This window comes from Panthera onca, chromosome B3 (genome assembly GCF_046562875.1).
Source record: "Panthera onca isolate mPanOnc1 chromosome B3, mPanOnc1 haplotype 2, whole genome shotgun sequence".
NCBI lineage: Eukaryota > Metazoa > Chordata > Mammalia > Carnivora > Felidae > Panthera > Panthera onca.
The window spans coordinates 143,305,637-143,321,290 of NC_138344.1; the positions used below are offsets into that span (position 1 = coordinate 143,305,637).

At 59.1% G+C, this 15,654-nt stretch overlaps 2 protein-coding genes across 15 annotated transcripts in view; one reads left to right on the forward strand and one right to left on the reverse strand.

Moving 5' to 3' along the window:
* WDR20 (WD repeat domain 20) overlaps positions 1-14,772 on the forward strand; it is a 65,964-nt gene extending 51,192 nt beyond the window's left edge. For 5 of the 12 annotated variants that reach the window (XM_060620778.2, XM_060620781.2, XM_060620780.3 and 2 more), the window contains 2 exons: positions 3,024-4,283; positions 13,953-14,772. In XM_060620778.2, coding sequence (XP_060476761.2) covers positions 3,024-4,283; positions 13,953-14,006 — 1,314 coding nt within the window. In that variant the 3' untranslated portion in view covers positions 14,007-14,772. Of the gene's footprint in view, positions 1-3,023; positions 4,284-13,952 lie in introns of those variants that run through there. The other 7 variants (XM_060620789.2, XM_060620795.2, XM_060620796.3 and 4 more) reach the window with 5 other exon arrangements.
* MOK (MOK protein kinase) overlaps positions 9,359-15,654 on the reverse strand; it is a 67,484-nt gene continuing 61,188 nt past the window's right edge. The window contains exons 14-15 of one of the 3 annotated variants that reach the window (XR_009606619.3): positions 11,064-11,164; positions 9,359-10,554 (exon numbers count right to left, since the gene is read on the reverse strand). The gene's annotated coding sequence lies outside the window, so the exon portion shown is untranslated. Of the gene's footprint in view, positions 10,555-11,063; positions 11,265-14,071; positions 14,181-15,654 lie in introns of those variants that run through there. The other 2 variants (XR_009606617.3, XR_009606620.3) reach the window with 2 other exon arrangements.

Sequence of the window (15,654 nt, forward strand, 5' to 3'; positions counted from 1 at the left end):
TGGGGTTCACCCCGCATGTATGCGCATACCCGTGAAAACTGCCATGTATGCGGGGTCATCCACTGCGACACGCACGTCTGTCAGTGCAGCCATATCATTGAACACTCTGCAGCTGTAGGACGGAACAAGGACGCTGTCCTTTTTAAATTTTTTTAATGTTTATTTTTGAGAGAGACAGAGCATGTGTGGGGGAGGGGCAGAGAGAGAGGGAGACACGGAATCAGAAGCGGGCTCCAGGCTCCCGGCTGTCAACACGGAGCCCGACGTGGGGCTCGAACCCACAAACCGCGAGATCGTGACCTGAGCTGAAGTTGGACGCTTAACCGACCGAGCCACCCAGGCGCCCCGGAAGCTGTCTTTGTACCAGCACAGACAGATGGACAGACACGGTACTGAGCACATCCACATCGGCCTTGTCCGGGGACGGAGACGCTCTGGAGAAAGAAGCAGGGAGCTTAGTAACAGTGACTTGGGGACAGGTGCTCTGGAATGGAGGAGGGGGACGTGAGTAAGGCTTTCTCCGGCAGACTTTCATGTGCACTGCGAATGTGTCACCTATTCGAACAAAGCAAAAGCTGAGCTTGCAGGGTCATTTTGAGGTGAAAGAGCGTGTGTGCAGAGCCCCTTCCCTACCGGTGCCCGGCACGCAGAGGAGATCCTCCAGTGGGAAGTCGGCACCGCTGTCCGGCGTGCCCCAGACCTGGAGGAGACCCGGGGACCGCCCCTCAAGGCCCGTGCTTTCCCCACGCTTGAGCCCGTGACCTGCTAGGGAGCGCCCCTTGCGCCTTCGAGCTGGCGCCGGGGGCCTTGGCCTGTCGCGGTTCGCGGTCGCCTGCGCTGCTGGGCCGGACTCGCAGGTGCCGGGGCGACCCGTGTGTGCCCAGACGCCCCGGCGGGCGCAGAGTGGAGGCTCCGCGGTTTGTCCGTCGGGTGCGCCCACAGATCTGCTGGCAGTCATCTCCGTGCCCCTTTTCAGTCGGGAATGACAGCTCTGAGTGGGTTCTGTCCTCCCAGGAACCTTTGCTGTAACCGTAGTGCTGGAACTATCTCCCTTCACGCCTCACGTTTGTTGGACAGTATTACGAGTTGGAATTCCCACGAATTATTTTTGGTGTGTCTCTTTAAGCGGCACACGAAATGTTCTCCTAAGCACAGTGCTGGAAGCTTTTAAGTCTGTCCTTAAAAATTTCCACACAGGAGAGAGCGGCAGAGGTGTTGTGCTGGCAGGACCGCGATCTGGTTGTGGTGACGCGTGAGGTGCAGGAACCGAGAGCCGTGGGGTCGGGGGAAGGACGGTGGCCCGGCCGCCAGCCCGCGTCGGCGTTGCAGCCCCCGACCGCCTGACCGGGCCGCCACCCCAGGGGCCGAGGGCCACGGTGGCCTGAGGCCTGCTGGGGCAGCCTGGGCCCGGTGGGTACAGCAGGGTCCGATGGGTGGGGAAGGCCCCGAAGTCACCTCTGGAACCTCTTGTGGAGAAGCAGTGAAGGCCTGAGGGAGACCCTGCCAGAGTGGTCGCTGGGCTTTTAGGTTGCCCGCGTCGGAGTAGGTCAGGTGCCTTTTGGGGGTGGGTAGGAAGGGAAAGAGGGATGAGAACGTCGGCTGTGTCCCCAAGGCCAGCTTGTGCGTCTGTGTCAATTAAGGGGGCCGGCCGGGCCGTCCTGCAGCTCCCACACCGGGGCAGTAAGTGGCGTCACCTGCCGCTCGGTGACCCCTGCCCGACCCCCCGGGCCCCCGCGTGCTGTGCAGGGCCAGGCCTCCCTCCTCTCCCCTCGTGTGGTCCGGTAATCTGTAGCAGCTTGCAGGGTTCATTCATCTCTTCTGTGAAGCCAACAGGTTATTTCACGTTCTGTGATTTTCTGTAAGAGGCTGCGCACGCGGGAGGTGCGCGCCAGGCGGATGGCGGGGGAGGGAGGGCGGTTTGCGTCGGCGGCCCTGAGGCTCGGGCTGGGAGTCCCGGCCGCTGGGTGAAGCGGTGCGTTCCACTCACCGGGGTCTGCCGGGCTCCCGGGGAGACGGGTGCCGGGAATGTTTGGCAGGAGGAGTGTCCACAAACGTGGGAGTCCTAGGCACTGGTGGATGGTTTCTGGTGATGTGATCGGGGACCGGGCGCCCCGGAGAGGGGCACCGTGAGCCCCGCGGCCAGGTCCGCCAGCCGGGCAGCGCGCGCTTCTTGTGCCTTGGGGTGGTTTTTACTCTGGCCTTTTGTTCTCTGGTTTTAAAGGCCGGACTCCCGATGTGTGCTTTTTAAAGGAACGGCTGGTCAGTGGAGCAGAAATTAGCACGGAGCAGAGTGGCAGTGGGCAGGCACATACTCCTGAATCAATCGTCCGTTTGTTTCTTTAAACACCACCTTGTTCCAGAGAAGATTTGGAGGAAGTACTTATAAAGATGCACACAGGACAGCGACTGGGAGTGAGGAAGTTTCAGTGCAGCCAGGGCTGAGGTGGAGCCCAGGAAGTGTGCGTTGACGTCCCGTGTGCTGTTGCCAGCGGCTGCACAGGGACTGCCCGCCCTGGAGCGGCCGCAGCAGGGGGGCAGGTGTAGTCAGCAATGACTCACGCCACCGTGAGACGCAGAGGGGCCGGGAGGCGTAGCGCTCCCCGCTGTGAGGACCGCGAGATTTTCCCCGGGGTCTTCGTGGAGAGGGTGCTGTGTGTAGGTGCCAGGAATCACAGATCCAGACGCTCCTAGCCTAAGAAACGAACGTGGCCCGGGGGCCGGCCCTGTGGCCAGTGCGTCCCAGCGCCTGGCACAGTGTGTGGCTCAGAGTAGGCTCCCGACAGTGTGTGTCCAATGACTGCCTCCCTCCGCGAAACCCAGTGGCCTGACGCCCAAGCGCGATTCTAGAGAGTAATTCTACAAGGGGCCCAGATGCTCTTCGCTGGCTTGGCCGACCGCGGGATAGAGAGTGCAGTGCCTGGACGGACTTCCCTTCTCACCGAGAAGCAGACACGTTTCTTGCTGGAAAAGTAGACCGTTAAAGCTTCTCCATTGTGATAACTTGTTCTCCTTTGTCTTCACAGAGACTAATAGACAAGTCACGCGTAACCTGTGTCAAATGGGTTCCCGGTTCGGAAAGCCTTTTCCTAGTAGCCCACGCCAGTGGGAACATGTACTTGTATAATGTGGAGCACACTTGTGGTACCACAGCCCCCCACTACCAGCTTCTGAAGCAGGGCGAGAGCTTCGCCGTGCACACTTGCAAGAGCAAATCCACGAGGAACCCTCTCCTTAAGTGGACGGTGGGCGAGGGGGCCCTCAACGAGTTTGCTTTCTCCCCAGACGGCAAGTTCTTGGCGTGCGTGAGCCAGGACGGGTTCCTGCGGGTGTTCGACTTCGACTCGGTGGAGTTGCACGGCACGATGAAGAGCTACTTCGGGGGCCTGCTGTGTGTGTGCTGGAGCCCGGACGGCAAGTACATCGTGACGGGGGGCGAGGACGACCTGGTGACGGTCTGGTCTTTCGTAGACTGCCGAGTGATAGCTCGAGGCCACGGGCACAAATCCTGGGTCAGTGTGGTGGCGTTTGACCCCTATACCACCAGCGTGGAAGAGAGCGACCCCATGGAGTTTAGTGGCAGCGACGAGGACTTCCAGGACCTCCTCCATTTCGGCAGAGATCGAGCCAATAGCACGCAGTCCAGGCTGTCGAAACGGAACTCTGCCGAGAGCCGCCCCGTCAGCGTCACGTACCGGTTCGGCTCCGTGGGCCAGGACACACAGCTCTGCCTCTGGGACCTCACGGAAGACATCCTTTTCCCCCACCAGCCGCTCTCGAGAGCAAGGACACACACGAACGTCATGAACGCCACGAGCCCTCCCGCCGGCAGCACCGGGAACAGCGTCACGACGCCCGGCAACTCCGCGCCCCCGCCCCTGCCCCGCTCCAACAGCCTCCCGCATTCCACCGCCTCCAGCGCCGGCAGCAAGAGCGGCGTGGCCGACGGGGCCATCGCTTCCGGGGTCAGCAAATTCGCGACGCTCTCCCTGCACGACCGGAAGGACAGGCACCACGAGAAAGACCACAAGCGAAACCATAGCATGGGACACATTTCCAGCAAGAGCAGCGACAAACTGAACCTGGTTACTAAAACCAAAACGGACCCCGCTAAAACCCTGGGGACGCCCCTGTGTCCTCGGATGGAAGACGTTCCCTTGTTAGAGCCGCTCATCTGTAAAAAGATAGCACACGAAAGACTGACTGTGTTAATTTTTCTTGAAGACTGTCTAGTCACTGCTTGTCAGGAGGGATTTATTTGCACATGGGGAAGGCCTGGTAAAGTGGTAAGTTTTAATCCTTAATGCTGCACCAGATCTAGAACTCGAATAGGTAGTGATTTTTTTCTTGCGGGAGGGTGGGGTGTACAATGAATGTGAATGGCACTTCGTACTCTTAATGTAAATCTAAATGCATCAGAGCCATAATTTTGGATACTGCATGCCATGTAATTCTGAATCATTTGATAATTCAACTTAGAACGTTTAAAAAAATATAATCAAACTAATTGCCAGCCAAGTCAGTCACCCTCCTGGGAATATATAGAGTCCCAAGGTTAGCGTTCCTGTATTAGACGACTTCGATTTTAGGAAAATCATGACCGTGTGGGGAACAATGACTTTCAATGCTAAAATTAAAATTTCTGCTTTAACTGGAATATTTTTGCTTAACTACTCAATTAGAATGTTGTACACCTGATCGGAGTGTGTGTTCAGTATGGGCGGCCATTAATTGTCATTTATAGGCCAGTTTTTATCTTAATCATAAAATGTTTAGGAATCTATGAAATTTAACTTTAGGAACAAAGCATTCAGCAGGGTTGATTGATATTATTTTTACATTGTTCTGGCAATCCACAGAAAGAGAAGAGCCTTAATTTTTAAAACCCATTTTAGTCATTTTATGACAATTAAAATTGTTTATTAATAAACATCTTTTTTCAAAGAAGCAGTTTGTAGCACTTTGATTGAGAATCTGTGCACTAAACAAAACCCCACACTCCTCCGAGCCTGGCTGTCCCGGGGACCGTGGGCCGAGGGCGCCAGCAGCGGTGGTCAGAAGCGCCTGTTGCCACAGAAGCCGAGACCCTTCACGTTGGATGCGTTTTGCTTATGTTTTTTTTTTCCAACAAGGGAAAGGCGGTTTTGGTTTCTTTTGTGTTTTTTTTGTTTTGTTTTGTTTTTTTGTTTTCTCGTGTGTGTGTGGGTTTTGTTGTTGTTGTTTGACGATGTTTTTTGGTCAAAAAGGCACGACCGTGGCCCGGGACAGACTCCGCAGCCCCGTTTTGTGAAGATTCCAGGCGCTTCCAGAGGGGGCGCTGGTCTGGGTTTTGTTTTCCCGCCCAGGGTGGGGGGCGCGCAGGTGCAGGTTGCCCCCTTCTCTTCTTACTGGACGGCTGTCGTGGCTCCGCTTGGGCTCTGTCCTCAGTGGCTTCCTGCCCGAGGGCCTCACCCCTGGCCCTGGTGGCCTCGTGGCTGCTCGGGAGCCGTGGGAGCGGCCGTGGGAGCTCCCTCCGGGGGACCCCGAGCTGCTTCTGCCGGGGCGCTTCAGTCTCGGGTTCTCACGCCCGTGGTCCCGAACACCTGTGTGAGGAGTTGCAAGTTCCAGTTTCACCTGGAGGACCCGGTTCTTTGAGCTGCGTGTCTTAGGTTCAAGACGGCGGTTATCTTGTTTGTTAACTTATTTTGGTCGTTTCGGCTTGTTTTCTGTGTTGCACACCTTTGTGATGAAGCCTAGAGATGCTGCTCGTTGACACGAGTTGAGTAGTGGCTGCGATTCAGCGAAGCAGACACCGGGGGGCTTTCCTGTCCCTGCAGCGCCCAGCTCTGGTGCCGGAGCAGCGCTCTGTGTGCTCCTCCCGCAGCCCGTCCCCACCTTCCCCGGGCCCCCGCTTCCCGGGCCCCCGCTTCCCGGGCCTGCTTGCCTCCCCCCGCGCCTCCCGCTGGGGCCATCCGCTCTACCCACCCTGCCCCTTGAATGCGAGGGGTTTCTGTTACCGATGGCAGTGCTCTGCCCCGCGAGAAGCCTGCTGGCCTGCCGGGGGCATCTCGCCCCTGCCGTTTGTGCGTCGTGTCCCCGGGTATATGTTCGTGTCCCGTTGGCTTGTAAGATACGGTCCTCTGTTCCTAAATGTTAACTGACCTAAGGTTAGCAAAGTCAGCCGGCCTTGGGGACGGTTTCAACTTTGGAAGCGAAATCAGGCTGTTGGATGGAGAGATTCATAGCCAGCACTCCAGGTGCAGTTTTACGTCGTTTTCGAGATTTCATTTCAAATGCTTCTGAGGCATTGAGTATGCGGTTTCAAAATTCAGGACTTGTATTTGGCCCAGGTAACGAGCGGCCGGTCCCAGGTAAGTAGCCTTCGTGGGGAAGCTTATGCTGACCTGGTTCTGAGGGCATCGCTCCAAAGGCATGATGGGTGCGCTTTCTGGGGACCGGGTGCTCTCTGATCCCTTTTACCCCCTGGCACCCTTAGCTGCACGGGCTGCGGTAAGGGAGGGACGGCTCCGGGGGCACTGCTGGGCGACCCAGGCGGAGTCTGTCTGTGGGAGTCGGGGGCAGGAGAGGCAAGAGGAGGAGAGTATGGTTTCCTTAAAATCAGGCCTTGACATGTGCTAATAGGAGCCCGTGGTGTTTCTCTCCCCAACCCCCCCCCCCCCCCCCCCCCCAGTGTTAAAGACCATGGTCCTGTCACAGTTTGGGATTTGGGGCTTGGTCACAATCTTGTTCTTCCAGTTTCTGGGGTCCCCTCTCCGGGGACCTGCTGGGTGTCAGGAGCTGGGGGGCACCGCATGGCCCGCTCTTATGACACCCACACCCTTTCCTGCAATCCGGAGGAGCAGGAGTAGAGCTGCTGGCCGCTGGCCGCTGGCGGAGGGGGCGCTTGGAGGGGCGGGCCTCCCTTAGACTGGCTTCCCATGATGACTCCTGCAGCTGTGGGGTACGGGGAGGGGGGCCACCGGGGTCCTGATCTCAGGTGTGTAGGGCCCAGGGCCAAGCTGCTTCCACGGTGGCCCTGGGGTGATTTTGTAGTTTCCGCACCAAACTTGGAGCTTCCTCACTGAAACTGTTTCAGGTGTTTTTGCTTAAACGTTATCCTGAGCAAGAATATCTTTTGTAACCCAACTTCTGGAATAGAACAGCTTTTGGCAAGAGGAGGCCGTTACTGCTTGGCCAGCACAGCTTTCCTACCGTGCGTGGTCCTTTCTGCCTGCCCTGCCCCGGCTCGCCTCTCTCCAGCCTGCCGTGCTGTGGCTTCCGAGCCCCCCGGCCACCCCAGCCCTTCTCTGAGATCCTCCCTTACTCAGGGGCAGGGGGGTTAAAATCCCTTCGAGGGCTGGAGAGAGAAGCCTTTGGAAAACGCTGCCTTCTTCTAAAAGCATGTGTGTAAGAGGCAGTGGGCAGACTCCTGAAAAACAATCAGTAACTTTGGGTTCTACATTCACTTAAATAGTGGTAAAGAATCCTAATTTTGTCTCGTGTGCTGATTGAAGCTTCTGGCGTTTTTGAAATGTTCTGTCGCCATTGCCCGGAACTGAGGGTCCGCGCCTCTGACGGGAAAGGGGAGTCAGCTCTTCAGGGGCCACAGGAGCGAAGCGCCTCGAGGCTCCACCTGTCTGCGGGCCTGCACACACGTCCCGGGGGACCCGAGTCCCAGCTGGCGGGTAGCCGGGCAGCCGCACCCCCCGTTCCTCCACTGAATCGTTAAGACCCTCGTCAGGTACTGAGTTTGTACAGAAATCGGTGGAGCCGCTCGGTCAGACGTCTGCACCGTGTACGGGGCTCCCCTCTCGCCTTGGGAGGGAGACGTTCGGTTCTTTGTTGGGGAAGCTCAGGGGGTGAGGGGGGAAAGCCTAAGGGTCAGGGAGGGCCGGGGAGGGAACCCGAGAAAGACCTAGCGGCAGAGTTCCCTGGGCTCTTCCGGGAGAGAGGCGCGAACGCAGCGTCCCGCTCTGCGCCCGAGGGCTCGGCCGAGGCCAGCCTGTCCGAGGCCCCGGCACTGCCCCGCCCCTCCTGGCCTCTGAGCCACTGTCCCGTTGAGGGGCTGTGCCCACTGTCGGGGTGTCCTCCCTCAGCAGGGACCCTCCACGTGCGTGTGGTGGGCTTGATAAGTAACCTGGCAGCGTCAGCCGTCCTGGGGACACATCAGGGACCGATCGGCGAGGCCCCCCGTCAGCACGCCTGTCGCACGGGGCTGCTTGGGACTGTCATGGGTTCGGGTCGTCAGGGGGCTCAGCGCCGTGAGCCTGGCGATGGCCCGCGAGCGCCGATGGCAGGCTAGAGAACGGGGTCCGGGGCTTGCGTTGAAAAGCACTTGGGTTCAGAGCCCAGGTTCTGAGCCGTAAGAAAATGCACCCTCCCCCCACCCTGTGGAGGGGACAGTCCCCCTGGTACCTCGGTGACACTCAAGCTGCTGCCTCTCGAAGGGTAAAGGAAGAATTTCCTGCGTTTTTTATTTCTGTATACCTAAGTTTATTAAGGACTGCTGTGTTAGGTGGCATCGTATAAAATTGTATGATTATTTACGTTTAATGAAAATCAGAAGTGAAATGTGTGTCCTTTTTTACGTTTTCATCTAACTTCTTGACAAATAAATTTGATGAAGAGCCTTCCTAACATGACATGCTGGTAAGTTCTTAACTGTTACCGTAATTAATGAGGCTTTCATGGCAGTATCGGTGATTTCTCATGTTAAGAAAACGGTGTTTGTGTGGCACTGTCTTGGGTCTTAGCTGTTCCCTCGTCCCCGTCGCGGCCGGGGCCTCCCCGCCCACGCGTGTCCCCAGGCGCTCGGGGGCCCTCTGTCCGTAAACGCGTGCCAACACCGGACGCGTAGACAGTTTCCAGTGGTCACTTCCACAGCGAGGCTGTACGGCGGTCCCAGCTGGCCGGAGAAGGAAGCTTCTCGGTGCTTGTTCACGTCGAGAGCGCCAACAGCCACGGGAGTTCCCACGCTTCCGCCCAGTTCCGCGTCCTCGTGACTGGAGACTGACTGCTCCGAGCGGCAGAGGTGCCGACTGTCCTGTCTGGGCGAGGGCTGCCGACGGACTCCTCGGCGACGGCGCGGACGCGTGAGGGGGCGGCCTGGGCCGCCAGCGGCTCGGCGTCGGGCATCCCGTTGGGTCCCCTGGCCGGTAGCTGGGGGCACGAGGCGGGCCGGCTCCTGGAGGAGCTCCTGTCCCGGGCTGTCCTTGTCTTTCTTCCTCCTCGTCTCACGTGGCCCGCCGGAGGCCTCGGGGCTGCCGTGGAGCCGTCCTTCCGGAGACGCCCGGCCCACGTGGGGTGGGGAGAGTCAGCCGTTCGCCTCGTCCTGCAGGGAGGTGTCCTCCCCCCGCCCCCGGCCCCCCAGCTGCACCCCGGCCTCTCTCTGGCCCTGAGCCCCTCGAGGCCGGACTCCAGCCTGGATCTGCAAGGGCCCCGGAGGCTGTGGGAGGTCACCTGGTCGGGCCCCGGGGCTGCTCCTTGACAGGAGACGTTCGGGCCTGGAGCTCCCTCCGGGCTGCCTCTCCGCCTGCTCCGGGGGCTGGACCCCGAACCCTCTGACGGTGCCGTCCTCCCGAGCGCCCGGCGCGAAGTGTCGTGCACTTGGCCTCTCACGCTGAGCTGCCAGCGCAGAAGAGCCTGTCGCTCGTCCGCCCTCACAGCGGCCGACCTGATCGCCCGCCACAGCAACGGCGTGTTTTTCCCTTAGCGGGGAGTAGATTGTCGGCCCTCAATGCTGCGAGGTTGACAGCAAGTTGAGAAAGACACACACGACATTTTAATCTTTTAAAAATAGTTTGTGCCTTGAAAAAATACTCCATCCTCCCGTGTCTGCCTGTCGGAAGAAACCGTTGACTGTGGACCCGTGGTCTCCTGCAAGGGACAGAGCCTCTGGAGGCGCCCCGTCCCCTCCCCTCCTTGAGTGCTGGTGGCCTCCAGACCAGCATCTCGCTCTGGGTGGGGGCCAGCGTGGCTGGGACCCTCTTGAAGCGACTCCAGCCAGAGGCACTTTTAGGGCACACGAGAGCGTCCCCTCCTCCTGCCATAGGAAGGGGGTACTTTCTCCCCAGGCAGAGTTCTGAGCTGCCCCGACATGCTTGTGCCCCAAGAAAGCCTTTTGCCCGGATGTCTGAAAAGAGCATCATTTTCTCCGGGTGAGTTTCTCTTAAGGCATCAGGCCGAGTGGTCTCCCTGGGGGAAATTGTCACCCCCGATGTGACCTGTCGTTGGGCAGGTCAAGGCTACCACAGGGACAGGGTCTGTTTACTGCCCAGCAGGAGCCAAGGCCCCAGGCCCAAAGTGAGCAGTGGGTCGGGGGCCACGAGGGGCCCGGGGGGGGGGGGGCCGTTGTGGGGGAGTCACCCTCGCGGGGAACCAGGGCTGTGCTGTGCCCACCCCTGACCCTGGCCGTGCGGTCTGGGGCTTCGGCTCCGCCAGGCTTCCACGGGCTCTTCATGCAGCGCTTGGGTCATGCGAGCCGTGAGGGTCTCGTGGAGGGTCAGGCAAGAGGGGTGTGTGGCTCGGGCGTTCTGGAAGAAGTTAGCCTGCTGAGATTTCTCACTGTGCCCGTGCCATCTGTAGAAGGACATCAATTTACAAATGGCATCTGCCTCTTAGTCTCTGTGTGACCAAGAGCTGGAGTATCTCCTCACTTAATTTTCGAGTGAGATCTCTAGCGGCAATAAAACGGCAAGTCTGGTGACGGCGGGACAGCCTAGTAAATATTAGACTCCGGATTGTCACTATTCCAGTAACCGCTTCCTTCCTGGGGCCTGATAGGGTGTTAGGCAGATTCGCGGGGTCTGGGCCGGGGCAGACTTGCTGTTCGTGAAACCGGTCCGCACACCGCTGAGGACACCGACGCGGCAAGGTCGTCGGGCAGGCCAGACGGGCACGGCTGTCTCTAAACCGGGCCTGGTCTTTGCTGTCCCCTCCCCGTGAAAATAACCAGTGAGGACACAGTGAAGTGCAAGCCGGCCTCGGGAGCAGGCAGACCGGGCGGCAGGGCCACTGTGCGTCTGCCACGGATGGTGGGTCCGGGGAGCCCCCCCCCCCCCCCGGGATGCGCCCCAAACTGTTCTTACGTGACGATGGCAGCTGGCCTCCCTCCTGAGAGTGGTCTGGTCTCTGTTGGGGGCCTGTGTGTGTTCTGCATCTTTCTCTTTGTCCCCCAGTAACCTTTAAACTAAAGCACAGAGAGAAGGTGAGCTGGACATTGAATTTTTGTTTGAGCGGCAGTCTTTCCCCGGTGCCTCTGCTGTCCATCACGGCAAAGCGAGTTCCATCTGTAGGAGGCGAACGGGTGTGGGTCTGCGTCCCACTGACCTCCCGCTGCCGGTGGCGAGACCCGGCCCTCGCCCGCTGCCTGTGTCAGACGCGCCCTCGCGCCCTCCGAGGAACGTCACGGACCCTCACCCGCACACCACAAGCACCTGCACCCCGGGGTTCGGGGCTCCCTGGGCGGGGCCCGGGTGGCCCGCCGGTGGTCCTGCTTCCGCCATTCTGTCCCTTCTCCCTTTGCTGTGGTTGAGGGCTCCAGGGAGCCCTCGGGTCTCTCACCCACAGCCGGGCCTGGCATCCCGGGCTGCTCGCCAGCTCGGTACCCGAGGGGCGGCACCCTGGGGGTGGGTCCCTGGCACGCACTGCTGCACCGTGTCCGTTATTAAAGACTCGTTCACCAGGGTTGACATCGGAAGGGCTAATAACCCTGTTATCCGGACCCTGCAGCTCCCTGGATATGTGGCAGTAGAGGGTTGTTGTGAGGAGGGGTGGCGTTGGGGGGGGGTGGCGTTGGGGTGGTCGCTCGCTTAGCTAACCTTCACGGTCTGTTTCGAGCCTGGGCCTCTCGGACAGCGGGGCCGCAGGGGGTCGTTCCTATGGGGTTGAGGCTTCGGCCAACGGAAGCAGGAGAATGTGTGTGTGTCGCCTAGGAGGAGAGGAGAGCGGGCCTCCCTGCTGGGCCCCAAGGACGAGGCGGCATCTCGGGAGAGAGGAGATGGTCAGCCAGTGGAGGCGCCGTGTCCCTGCTGACGTCAGGCCCAGGAAGCCGGGGCCCCCGGCCACCTCCGTGCCTTAGCACCCGCCCTCCACGGGAACTGCACACCCACAACCGGAGAGAGGCTAAGGCGTGGGGCGGGTGGTGGAGGGGGTGGTGTTGGGGCGGCCAGGCCCGCGCTCGGCACCACAGTCTGTCGTCCAGGGCCACCTGTGGCCACAGAGCACCGGGAACGGGGCCGGGCCGAACGGAGATGTGCTACAGCGCCCGCCTCAAAGGCTTTGTGGGAAAAAATAACGTCAAGTCCGTCATTCGTAATTTTTAAATCGATTCTGTGTTGAAATAACATGGGATATATTAGGTTAAATATATTGTTTCACCTTTTTCTCACTTGTTAAATGTGCTACTAGAATTTTAAATTTCACACGTGGCTTGCCTTGACCTTGTGTTGGACAAGGCCGGTCTAGAGATACCACCTTCCCTAATGTGTGTGTGTGTGTGGGGGGGGGTGCCTTTCTCAGAGTGTCCTTGGTATTTAAGTGCAGCCACCGCTGAGCAGGGTGTGCGGCTCTGTCCCCAGACGGGATCGTGGTTCTCCCGTTGGCGGGAGGAGCGGAGTACTTTTCTCCGGTTTGGAGAGAAAAGCGAGGTCTTTATTTTGTAGACTTGACAAGCTGTCCAGGACACCCCGTAGCTCCCGGAAACCACTTTGTTAGTCGGAATCACCTGAAACCTTGACGAGGGAGGCGGTGCATCCTTGTCTTAAAGGTTTCCTCACGTCGCCACCGAGAGGGCGTCGGGCCTTGCCGGCCCCCCCCCCCCGCCGCTCCGTGGAGGCTGGGAGGCGGCCCGAGGTCGGGTGTGCTGAGCCGTCTGTCCCGCGGCCCCTTGATGGGCGTGAGCGGGGAAACAAGGGGGGCGCGTCAGACCAGGCTTGTGCTCCCGGACGCCCTGCGCGGGGCTCGGTTGTCACACCCGTTGGCCCTTGGCTTCCTGATCGTGTCCAGAGTCACGGGGGGGCAGTCTGAAGAAACGAGGCGTGAGTGGGGGGGCCAGCGACTTGCCCGGCTTCCCTCCGGCCAGGTGTGGGCGCGGCCCCGGGGTGTCCGCACAAGTGCAGTGGGTGAAAACACAGCCGCGATTGCGTGGAGTTCAAGGCTCGTCCTGGGTCCACGAGTCACGGACGGAAGCATTTTGGGGGCAGCGTAAGCGTGTGTTCACAGAGCCGAAAAGCCGTAGCTTCAGCGTTGCCCTCTTGTGACCTGAAACTTCCCCGCGACGGTCGCCCGCCAGCCCGTGACGGAACTCCATGATGAGCACACGCGCATCCACGCCCACGGTTAGCTCTGGGCCGCGGCCCTGCTCACACGTGGAGTGCCAGAGGCCTGCCACCTGCCGGGAGGGGCCGCCCCGTGGCGCACACACCACCTCCTACACCCTGTTCCCCGAGCCGACACAGCGCGGGTGTGGGCCGCGTTCTGGGCCTCCCCACCCGTGGCCCAGATCCTTCTCTGTCCACCGGCCGAGTCCACGCTGGTGCTAAAGCCAGGGATGGGGGGGGGGGGGCACCACCGTCGCACCCCAACCAGAGCGCACCGACCGGCTCGCGGGGCTGGGTGTGCAGGTGGGGTGGCCGTGGGAGCCAACGGGGACCTCTCCTGGGGACCTCGCCGTGGCCCTGAGCCGCGGCCTCTGGGGAGGGTGGCCTACGGCCGCCCCTCGCCTTCAGGCCCACGACGTGCCGGGGACCCCGGGCCAGCCCTGCCCACCGGAGGACAGCCAGACAGGGGCCGGGTTCAGTGGCTCCTGATTAGGAATGTCACACAATGACATGAATGACAATGAAGTAGAGGACAGAGGGACGCTGGCTGACAGGCCGACAGGGTAACTCTGGTCACGCGAGCCGGCTGGCGGAGGAGTGTGGCTTTCTTGGCTGCCCCGTGTTTTGCTGGATTAATGTAAACTGCTTTGTTTGCAGGGCTTATTGTCATCCCAAAACCAGGCCAGCTCTCCAGGTGGAACTGTAGTATAGTGACCCACGCGGTCCTGAGGGAGCGACGGACGGAGGCGGGAGCCCCGGGCGCGGACACTCGCGGAGGCAGCTGTCGCCCGGAGTCGTGGGAAGACCCTCGGGGCCCGCTCGAAGCCGCCTTCTCTGCCACTCACCCAAAGAAGCCGTTGCCATTTTTAAATCGTTCTTGTGGGGCTGCAGTAAAAAATAAGAAATGGGATTTTCTTGCTTTTTACTCGAAAGTTCAATGTAATTAAAATCTCATATATGTGTGTATATATCCATACATATGTATATATATAGTATATACATACATAGTGTAAAGTGTTTCTTGGACAAGAAATCCCCTTAAACTCAACTCTTACAAATAGCACTTCACTCTGGTTTTGCACTGATGTCTTTATACTTAGGTGGTCAGAAGGCGACCCGGAGGGCACTCGTGAAAGTTGTCCCCTTCTGACGGGAATCTGCCATTCAGGATGGTGGATGCTGCGATCTGAGATCTTCACGAGTCGTTTGCACTTAAAATAGTTCACTGCTGTTAGGAAATGACTTTAGATACGGGTCTCACGGACTCACGGCCCTCCAGGGTGTATAGATGCTTTTTAATCTTAACATTTATTTTAATACTGTTGTTTCCAGTGTAGTCTGGCTCTGTATTATATGTACAAATAATGGAATTCTGCTTCTGGGGGACGTGGTTACTTCACCAGTAATTTTCATCAATCTAAGAGTGATATTTCTAATTCATGAAAAAAATATTAATATTAAAACTATCTTGAATACACCATTTGTTTATCTTTTGTCAAGTCGGCTCCGCTTTTAATGTAACCTTTTGTTCAATTAAAGTTTGGTATAAAATCACCCGTCCTTTTTCCACCACGTTCCCGGAAGCCCTCTCCGCTGGCAGTGCCCCGGCCAGGACGGGCCGCTCGAGCGAGCGCGGCTCGGCTGCAGAGTTCCGCGGCCCCGTCTTCAGGCTTCAGGCTCACCGTCACGGCCGTCGTGGGTGCCTGCACGTGTGCGGACGGGCTCCGGCGAATCGTTCTTTCCTTCCGGCTCTAAGGCCCGGCTGTTGTCATTGGAAGCCCGCGAGCGCTCGTCCGTCCGTCGGCCTCTGGGGAGCGTGGAGGGCTCCGTTCGCCGCGGGGACTGAGGGCCCCGGGACCGTGCGGAATTCGTGTTTGGCGGAAACCGGCTCAGGAACGGCCCTGCGCGGAGGTCGCGCCACAAACACTCGTCGACCCCACAGGCGAGAGAACCGCGGTGAAGTGTAGCGGCCAGGCAGGAGAACATTCTCAGCTTTAAAAAGCCGTACGCAGCTGCACCCCGAAGGCATTTTTATTTGGTGTGGCCGTAAACCAGGAGCGTGTGACTCGCATCTAAGCGAGCACATTAGTCTGGGGCACTGCCCACACGACTTCGGGAGAAAAACGAGCGTATGCCCTTCGAGACGTGCACTCTGTTTTCTTCGTTTCTGCGAGCACAGCGACAGGACCGATGCTTCACCCCAGGCCGTGGCTGCTTCTCAGAGGAGAGGCCCGGTACAGCTGCTCACGGAGCCTCTGGGTCCCAGGGACGTGCACTTTGGGGAAGATGAATACCAGGAAGCACGGACACCCTGTTGTTTTAAGTGAGACACTCGATTTATGTATCCTGTACATTCGGT